The sequence below is a fragment of the Phaethon lepturus genome, unplaced genomic scaffold, assembly GCF_000687285.1.
Source record: "Phaethon lepturus isolate BGI_N335 unplaced genomic scaffold, ASM68728v1 scaffold1063, whole genome shotgun sequence".
NCBI classification, from domain to species: Eukaryota; Metazoa; Chordata; class Aves; order Phaethontiformes; family Phaethontidae; genus Phaethon; species Phaethon lepturus.
In genome coordinates, this window is record NW_010526815.1 from 135,128 (window position 1) to 145,703 (window position 10,576).

At 39.5% G+C, this 10,576-nt stretch overlaps 1 protein-coding gene across 1 annotated transcript in view; it reads right to left on the minus strand.

Annotated features, from left to right (window-relative positions):
* The window catches only part of LOC104617759 (plasma membrane calcium-transporting ATPase 2), a 77,093-nt gene extending 67,295 nt beyond the window's left edge, over positions 1 to 9,798 (minus strand). The window contains exons 1-2 of the mRNA XM_010283168.1: positions 9,793 to 9,798; positions 9,338 to 9,580 (exon numbers count right to left, since the gene is read on the minus strand). Of these exons, the coding sequence (XP_010281470.1) occupies positions 9,338 to 9,580; positions 9,793 to 9,798 (249 nt within the window). The remainder of the gene's footprint in view (positions 1 to 9,337; positions 9,581 to 9,792) is intronic.
* Between the last annotated feature and the right edge of the window lie 778 nt (positions 9,799 to 10,576).

A 10,576-nucleotide genomic window follows, 5' to 3' on the forward strand; every position in this document is an offset into this window, starting at 1 on the left:
GAGAGCACAAAGAAAACCTACATTAAAACAGATGTGCCTGAACTAAATGGTTCACACCCACTCATGTAAGAACAAAAGCTCCCATCAGGAAAACATGCTCCCTGATAACAGCCCCTCCTAAGTGTTAATGCTAAATTCTAACCAGCGTTATCAATCAGCCCCAAAGTTTGATGAGTTTATCTCAGTAGGGTATCATAGGCATGAAAAGAAGTACATATTAAAATCATCCATTGTGCCGACATATTAACAAAACAAAACAAGTTCCTAAAAATGATCAGACAACAATAAGCAATATTTATATATCTAGATGAAAACACTTTGAAATACCTTGCAGGGAACATTGACTTTTAAAGCCTGCATTCATCAACGTGCGTGTTTGGGGATGGCTGGCAGTTATCCCTGTAAGTGAATCATCTCATGCCAGTACAAGACGAGTGGAAAAATAAGAACATGAAAGTAAGATAAATCACAGAAAAGAAAATCCTATGCAAGGTAAGAGGAAAAACATTTGTTGCATCATAGCAAGTTAAAAATCTAATTTACCCATTTTCATACAAGCAGGCGGGGAGAGGGGAGGGCTAATGTAAATGATACTACAGTAACAAAAAGCTTCCAAGTGACTGTCAGTCCTGTTTATAATCTCGTAGTGATTATTTATTGCAACAGGAATAAGTGGAATCTGCAATTACCAAACTGTGCAGGCAAAGGCGGCCACTGTGAAGGAGGCCTTTATGACCTTGTTTTCTGTCACATGAAGAAAGAAAATTAAGAAATATAATTTAACTTGATCATAAACTTTTAGCTAGTATGGGAGTAATCTGTCATGCTACCTTCTGCAGTGCAGGATTATCTCATTTATCCATCTTGTCTTCCCGTGCTCCTCTGTTGCTGAGGCCGGAGCGTCACCCCTTGCTTTGACGGAAAAGGAGACTAGGGACCAAGGAGCAGAGCTGTCAGGAGCTGCAGCCCTCCTGTTGCCACATTCATTTACAATTACAGTTTATAATGAGGACTTCAGTGAAAGAGCTAGCTCCGAGCACGTCGCTTTCTCTACGTATAACATTTCTGCCATACTGCGGGGAGACCTGCGTCGCCTCTGACAGCCCGGCCGCTACGGAAACCACACAACCTTCCAGAGAGGTCAGCCGTGTCACCAGCAGATTTACAGGACGGCCCTGCTCTGATCTCTGCTCCCTAATCCCTCTTTGCTTAGGTAAATCCATCCCACAGCCAACTGCCGAGCAGCTTTCTGGGCAGCTGATTGCATTCCGCCCCTCACTTACAATTCTCAAACAAGGGGACTTTATTAGAAAAAAGCTTTTTGCTGGCAAGACACAGCCCCTGTGCCCCAACAGCAGAAAGCGCATGACCGGGATAGCGGCGTGTCCGCTGCTTTACGCGTTCAAGTAGTCTTTTCTAAACACGGTTATTTCAATTATTAATTCAGTAGCCAATTTAGTGAGAAAAGCTATATTTGTACTTCTTATTATATAAAGTTTCAATGGCAAGCGATGTGTGAAGATCATTACTCTCTGCTAATTGCCATTCCTAGAAGCAGAGACAATTAACTACATGATCTATTCTCTCTAATAATTATTATTTACACGGTAAATAATATGCACACTATAGGTTGTTTTTTTCTACCTAGCTTATTCTGAGAAAATGCTTACCAAGGACTTTATGAAAAAGCTTTAAAGGAAATATTGTTGGGCTTTTTTTGGTGATGACCCTCTTGCTTATATATAGAAAGATACTTTGGCCTGCATTGTCTGCTCCCATCTATAATGCATTTATCTACATTATACATGTGTATAACACTGGGAACAAAAAATGGAAAATGAGATAAAGATATAAATTTCCCCCTAATGGTAATAATTTTGCTTATGAAATTAAAACTCTCACAAAACATACAGATTTTTAGAAATCAGTTCAATCAAATTTCAATCAAATCAAATAATTTTTAAATTTTCAATGGCTCAAGTGTACCATTTAGCTGGAGATTCAGAAATGCTACAGACAATATCTTAATGCCATCACCTAAGCACTTCAAAAACAAGGGCATATACAATTCTCACAGATTTCCATTACCAAACTAACGTGCTGAATGCAGCCAATAAAAGACTTACAGTACTATCCTCAAATTACTTGACTCATAAGACAGCCTGACAGACCTAAATCCAACGCTACTGAGTTGGAGGATGCCACCCTGAAAATCATGCATTGATTTTCGGCATGATTTTCTGCAAAGTACATTTTCCTCTGTGTTTCTCCTTGTATTGTATATTTAGTAACTTATTGTACCCCTAAGGTTGCAGAACACAAACTGTAGAACCTGGAGCAGAGCTTCATGACTTCGTACAAATCCACTTGTTCTTCTTCAGACAGTGACAAATTCAGTATGTTTGAATTCCTACACCAGTTCAGCCAGTTCCTACACTGTTTGCCAGCTGAGGATTCTCCCCTCAGTACAGTATTCTATGACGTTTTCTGGATGGCTTTAAGTACACTAGAAGTAGACCCCGCAGTGACAGCGCAGGAAGATGATTCAAGCCTGTTGCTCCTTCCTCTTGCCTCCCTCATCCAAAGCCAGATGACACCGACAACAAGCCAGTCCAGTGTCATTACATGGGCTAATTTGCAAAAATTCATCCCAGGTATGTTTCGCACTGTTTACTGATTTCCAGTATTATTATGTAAGGATAAAACCTTCCACAGATCTATCCTTACATAAAAATGGCTGTCAAATAGCACTCCTCCCAACCCTTCTCAACCTTAAAACACAAATTACTAAAATCTTGACACATTATCTAAAGGTAGAATTTATATTTGAGCATTGCCCGAGGAAAGAAAGCAAAGGTAAAAAAAAAAAACCAAAACATTACGAAGGATGGCCTTTGCTCAGCTTGTCACCAAAATTCATTCAAACCCTTCTGTACCAAAATTACTAGTGCAAAGCTCCCTGTGAGCAGAGCTTGCGACTGTATGGGAGCGGTGAAATAGGGAAAGCTGCACAGCTGTGAAGAGCGGGCGCGCTGTGAAGAGTATCTGCAAACTCTGCTGCTGCCAAGTTATAATCATCTTTCTGTCTCACGTTCCAGTTTTACCTTTTTTCCCCTCGATGTGCCCTCCTTTGCAAGATCCTGTTGTCTGGAGTTCTCATTCCTTCACCCACTGCCTCTTCTTCCCTAAAGCTGACCTGGTTTCTTACAGGCAGGTCAACACTGACCGGCAACTTGACTGTCTGCCTGATAAATGACGCATCTTTCTCATAGGCTTCAAGTCAACAACTGGAGCTGCCAGTTATATTTGTGGCTTAATACTAATGGTAGGGAACTACAGAAGTAATAAACCAGAATTTAGGCCAGGGCATTTACTTGGGTTGTCATTGAATGTTATCATAAATGAAAGCTTTCCTCAATCTATCCTTATTAATTTTTTTTACCACTTCTGTCCCCATTTCTGTCCTCATTTTTTGTGCATGCATTTTTGTTGGGTTTTTTTAAAGTATAACTTAGAACATTGTTAGCAGCAATGGGTGAACTTATTTGGATAAAATAAGAGAAGACCTGAACCTTCATGTACAGTAAAAACAAACGGTAATATTACCTGTATTTTAACACAAGAAACAAAGAGCTTGAAGTTTTAAGAAAAACGTACCTTAGAGTAAGAATATCTTTCAAATACCAAAATAACTACAAATGCAGTCTGGAGGATAAAAGCTATTTTCTCATGGTTCTCCTTTGAGTAAAAAAGAGAATTCTAGTGACATAAAGTAGCAGTTTCATTTAGCACGACTGCCCGTGACAGACAGCTACAATAAAGTACAGGCTCTTTTGCTGTTGCCTCAGGAAACACAAATTCTGACGATTGCCTATTGATAGATGTGGCATAGTATGATCGATCGGGTTTTGAGCTTTGTGTAAAAATGAAATAAACAGTCTCTCCTAAACAGTTACAGTCTTATTCTTCCATTCTAGTATGAAAAAAAGACTTCATATAAATACACAGACACATAAATAAATGTATATAGGCAGATAAAAAAGGTCTATGGTCTGTCAGATAAGAATTAGAGAGCTGCAAGCAACTACTGTTAAAAAGATACGACATTTCAATCCTCTTTTCCATCACTGGTAACTGCAAACATTAATATGGGGCAATGTGTAAGTTTCTCAAGTTTTTAAATGATTCAGTAGGAAACCTCCAAATATCCATATTCCCAAAACAACTTTAAAGTTGTTTTCAAGAAGGCCTTACTACATTGAAAGTGATGAAACTATGAAAGGTAAAAGGAAATTACAGTAAATTTCTGTTTGCTAATGTGCGTGTGCATATATATATATGTATTGCTCTTGAGACAACTTTTTTCATCTGATGAAACAAACCACGAAATAGACAATGTTAATTCAGGTATTTGATAAGTGAAATCCAGTCTTTAAATTTGATTTCAAAATGATGAAATCTGTGAGAGAGAAGCGTATTTTGTACTTTGCATACCTTTTCAAAGACCACTTCTGACAGGAACATTATGTCTCCCAACAACCCGGATAGCTGTACTTCTTTTGGATGCAGATACATTCCTCACAAATAAAAAGAACCCTTCACTTGGCGACTACACCCGTGTGCTCAATACCCACAGTAGATTTTCATCTATTCCTTCAAAGCAGCTGTTGTGCTAGAATCTTATTCTCCAGTACTTTTACCTTTTCACTTCTGCAGAATTTAATTTCTTCTTACGGATTTCATATATTATGGATTACATACCTGCTCTGCCAGCCTCCCTCCACCCCTTTTCTCCAAGCAAGTATGAAGTGCATTCACTGCAGTATTCTGCCTCAGTCAAAAGAACTATCTATTCTTAACAACAAAATCCTGTGCCAAGATCTCTTGAACCGCTGTCAGTATAAAGTTAGAAATGTTGTTCCACTTATTAAAATAAGATAGTTTATTATATATTCAGGGAAAAGTAATTACGCAAATCAAGAAGGTGAATTAACACCTTCCTTCCTCTCCTAGTAAATCTCAATGGCTGCGTCTATGTCGCAGCTCCACCCTCCTGCTCCGTGCCGCGTGGCCCTGCAGCCGGCCCGCCCCAGCACCGTCCTCCCATGGAGGGTAACGGTCGCCCTCCCCCAGAAAAAGCTCCTCTCAGGGAAGCTTGTGGGGAGTCCCTGTTCCTCCCTGCTGGGGTTATTTGGGGCCCTCAAAGCCATGCCTGCAGCCTTGTGAGGAGAGGTCTGTCTGAGCGCACAGTGACGACCCGCATCTAGGCCTGGGGTAGGAACGTGGTTGGAATTTGGGTGCTGGCAGCAACCTTGGTATCTTCACTGTTTTCTTGGGCAGACGTTACAGTGTTCTTCCAACTATGATAAACAGGGAACATCGCTTTCTCTGTTCTGGCTGCAGTAAAATTGTCTGCATTCTTTTCTTCTTTTTTTTTTTCCTTCATTCATCCCCTTTGGTTTTATCCGATAGATGCCTTTTTGTTCCGAAGGTTTTACAAGGTCACATTCATCACTTGAGGAGCATTTACTAACGTATAGACTAACATATGTTTACTTCATTTCCTAAGTTGGCAGAAGCTGTGGAAGGGAGGGAACATTTTGCACTTTTCTGCGACATCTCTGTCTTCTTTTCCTTCAAGATGCTCAGTTAAAGGATGCCGCTACGCTGTGCCACAGACTGTGTAAATGCAATAAATGATGCTTCAGATTGTCAGAACTGAAAACAGCCCCCCTGGTGCAGATCCAGATATTCACCTGGTGCTGAAAATCACTCGACTAAGTAATAATTGTGATCTCTTCTTGATAAGAACACATTATACCCATCCACCAGAGCATGTCGTCTATGCCCTCTGACAGTTTTGAGGAAATTAGAAGAAGAAATACTTTTATAATTAAAACTGAATTTATGCTAGCAAGAGCTCAGTAGAAGAGTTCAAATCACTAGTTTTGGTATTTGGAGCTTCTCTTTCATCATTGCTCCGTGAATTCAAGATCAATGTACTTCTGCTCCAAGTGTGATCAAAGTATTCCCAAAATGCAAATTTTGTTTTCAGACTACGAGATGCTTTACAGTCCTCATCACAGCTCGCATGCAAAGATGTAAGAAGTCTAATTTTTATTTCCGTGTGGGAAAGTTATCTAAAACATTAATACTGGAAAAGAAAGGTTTTCTGGAGAACGGCTTCACACAAACAGCATAAAAGCATCATTAAAGTTGCTCTGAAGCTAATGGAATGTAAAATCAGCTCACCCAGTAACTTAATCCTTGGAAAGCATTAAAAAGAACTATATTTAATGATTCTATTGTTCAATTGGAATAATTTGTGTTTAATTTCTCAGGGAAATTAAAATCTTTTATCCCAAGCAGTGATATTATTTTCTTTTTATATTTTTATCAATGGTTCAATTGCCTCTTAATCAAAAGACAATGCAAAAGGGAATATTTCTCATTCAGCAGAGCATCTTGACTAATTTTATGGTCCCATATGTGATCACTCTGAACAGAAGTTTATACAAAGCCCAATTTACAGCATACGCATAACTAGATAACTAAAAATAGAATATGTAAAATTCAATCTTAGCAAAATAACAGTTATATGCCCTTTGGGTTTGAGCTGGTATTCACAATTTGATTAAATATGCTCTAAGAATGAGTGCACAAGTATGCATTCACTATTAGCAGCTAGAAAAATAATTCTGTATACTTCATCCTGGAAACAACTCCCTGATGTATTTTTTACTGTATTTATTTATGGTTTAAAATTAATGAGGACTATAGAACGATACCTTGTACCTTAAACTTTAGCTTAAGCTTGTTATAAACAATGGATAAAATGAACTCCTCTGATATCGGAGTTGTTTTTCTTGTGGGGTCCATATCGCAAGGCCTGATCTTATGAAGCTGCTGTTGTAGCTGAAAAATCACCATTAATTCTACACAGATAAGTTTAAGTAGTCATCTGATATGCATCCAGCACAAAGGTGACTTCTAGAGGATTTCACCCATTTATCAATTTTACAGAGAATCAGCCTCTGTGCAAAGCTAAAAAAGAACTAAAATGGTGAAATATTGACTCATTTTAATAGGCACACGTAACTACTTTCAACAAGAAGCAATGAAGTCAAGCCAGAGTAAAAAAAAAAAAAATAAAAAAATTCAAAATTATATTGAGACCAAAGTGAAATTTTAGACTAGAAGTGTTTCAGTCAAATGAGACTATTACCACAAGAGAAAGGCACAACATTAAACTTAATATTACAGACGCATCACTCTGGAAAGTCTGATGCCTTACTTGGAAATCCCGGAGAGCGCAAACTGGTACGGAAGTTGAACAGAAACGTTTTGTTACTGTGATTGATCTCAAGCATTCAAAATGAACAGCAAAATATAAAACAAATGAAGCACAGCTGACACTGAGTCTTGCTCTGCCACTCAGACCTGACTTACCTACCAACTGAGCTGCCTGCCCTCTGCCTTGCTTGTTCTTAGCAATGAGGAAAATTCTGCTAACGTTGGTAACATTCTCTCAAAGCCCTCCCAAAGTCAGACTCCAAAGTGACCACTAGGACTTACGCTGGTGACTAGCATTACCGCTGTAGCAGTTATACAAATTTATATAGCTACCTATTAACCTTCGTCCTAATTCGTCTCCATTACCTTGTCTTAATCCCAGCCTGTGTGTTGAGGATGGGTTTGATTCTATTTCTCTTTCTACAGAAGGAAGTACCTAGCCTTACTCAGGCTTAACAATATTAAAATAACTGAGATATATGTTCCTCTCCCTAACAACCAAATGTTATACCTATTTATGAAAGCATGATTTACCCAATTTTCCTACTAATTTACGAATATGCAAATTAGATTCCAAAAAGCCACTGCCACAAAATACCCACACTGAGCTATTACACAGCATTTACACTGAACCACCTGAGAGTGGAAGATCACCGTCTTTCATTTCATCTAAGCTGGCTGATTTTGACCTGGACAGACCATAGGAAAAGGACAGAATAAGATCCGTCGGGATTCGGCTGGGAACTGGTGCTGCTGGTTGGATGCTCGCAGCTGAAACCGGTGCGTGGCTGAGTGCTGCTTTTCCGGTGCTACCTGAATTCACGGTCAGCAGGGCCAGCTCCAGCCTCAGCTGACGAGAGCTGTTTGTCTCCACAGCGCAACTGAAGAGGCGCACTTGTGTTGCTGGCCGGCGTCGGCTGCGAAGCGGCAACTAACAGCGGCTTCCCGCGCTGACGGAGGGTTTGTGCGATCCCTTGGCCGCTCTTGGCGCGGGGAGCGGCTCCAGCTGCCTCAGGGGCTGGTTCTCCCCACGTTTCCCGTCCCAGAAAGCTTTCAGTGAGAACGGAATAGTGAGCGCATCACAGCACAGACGACTCTGAAGGGTGCCTAAGCCGAGTTTAGACTTCAGACACTAAGCCTGGCTAAACAAGCCTCAGGAGCAGTCATTCCAAAACACCTGAGCTGCAAACACGCTTCGCGTACCTGTGTCGGGATTCTCTAAACATTCTTCTTCCGAGTGTTGACTGTTACTAATATCCAGGTATTTACATAGCAAGAATTAAAGGAAATAGATGCTCCAGCACTCAGTAGTATTTCAGCAGTTGTTTTCTGTGATTCTATTTTAACAGACTACTTTTAAAACAAATGTGGAGTGCATGCAAGACTATATTACGCAGCCTAGCATAGAGCTATAAAAAGGACAATACATAAATTCATAAACTAAAAAAAAAATGTATTTGTTCTGCAATATTAAGATTAAGCTTGACCTTTCAAAGACCAAATCTGTTGGAATTGCAAAAGCTTTCGGCCTCTTACTTTGCTCTGTACAGAACAATCTAGTGCCACAAGCAAACAGGGTATTTCCATTTTGCCCTGTTTTACAGACTGAATAAAATAATTCTGGATGTAATTCACTTGAAACCAGAATGAATAAAGATCATTAACCTCACTGATTTAACCAATCCAACTTGTCCTATTTGAAAAATTAATTGAAAGTTCTCAGACACACAGAAATAATTTTACACATACGAAGTCTCAGTGAAAACTAGCTGTGTTAGCAAATTTACCTGCACCAAAACGGGGCCATCCCATCTAACAATAGCTGGAGTTTTTTAAATGTGGCATGGTCTTGTACTTACAAGTACATCCCTATCCTTAAAGGCAAAACATAAAATACGTCGTTTTTACAGGACCTCATTTTGAGGTCCTCAACAGTATTTAACACTTCATCATCAACAACAGGATGTTAAGGAATTAACATTGCTTAAAAAAATTACAACCTTTCTGCTACGTTTCATTTTATTGACAGAAAAAGCCTACTTACCAGAATTTTTGTAGTATAAGCGCTGTTGATAGCAATTGCATTAACCAGCAAATCAAGCGTTTTGGCGGGTACAGAATCTGGGTCAGGGATCTCTTTGTAGTGGACATCACCAACATAGGCTTGGACGACCGTCATCCGGTTGGTTGTTAGTGTCCCTGTTTTGTCGGAGCAGATGGCTGTAGCATTACCCATAGTTTCACAAGCATCTAAGTGGCGAACCAAATTGTTATCCTTCATCATTTTCTGAGAAAAAGCAAAATAAAAAACCTTCAAGATTTGCTTTGACAGATTTTTAACATCAGTTATAAAAAGCAAAAAATCCCGTCATTAGTCTTGTTCAGGAGAACATGATGCTTACTAAACTAGAACTTTGATCGGGGCCAATAACCCAAGCCCTAGTTACCAAAGGTGACCAAGCAGTGACTACCCCAGAAATAATTTCGCCTTCGACAAACCGACATGGTTCCATCATTTCCATCATTTTTTGCAGTACATACCCATTTTGAAGAATAGCTAGAACAGCGAAGATTAGCTAAAGAAACTGAAGATAAGAGGATTTTTTAAACAGTATCATTATAGCAAGTATTAGACTTCTTTTTCATAGTACTTCCAATGCCAGGATGTCATCTTGCAGCACACGGTGGGAGTATGCATTTTGGGAAAGAAGGAAAATAACACACACAAAAAAACCCCATACCCATAGAAACCCACAATGCATATTTTTCACAAGATGCACAGTCATCCTGGACATGCATGTTATCCTTGTTGGTGTGTTTTCACCGTACCAATCACCCCAGCCTTACTGTCAGACAGCATCTTACGCTGACAGGGCACAGTGTCACCTGTTGTACGCAAAGCTGCATGGCAGTTTGATAGTGCCAATATAGACACACCTGTATGTGCTGCATGTGTCCGATGAAGGACATAAGGAGAACGGGAAAATATTTTAAAAGCAGCTACAGTCTTTATTAGGAAAATCCCGTGCTTGAGATGTGCTCTTCTTTTCTAATAATGATGATGGTTGGCTACATATAAATCAAGCTATTCCTAATATTCATAAGTTAATTTGTTTACATACTAAATGGAAATAAAACTTTACAAAATCTTCATCTAATATTCCCAGAATGTTTAAATAAGGCCCATCTGACTAAATTGCTAAAACAATCTGAGAAATTTCCTAGATAGATAATGGAGTAATCCACAAGTCCAGGGGAGGAGTGGCTGGAGAGCTGCCCGGCG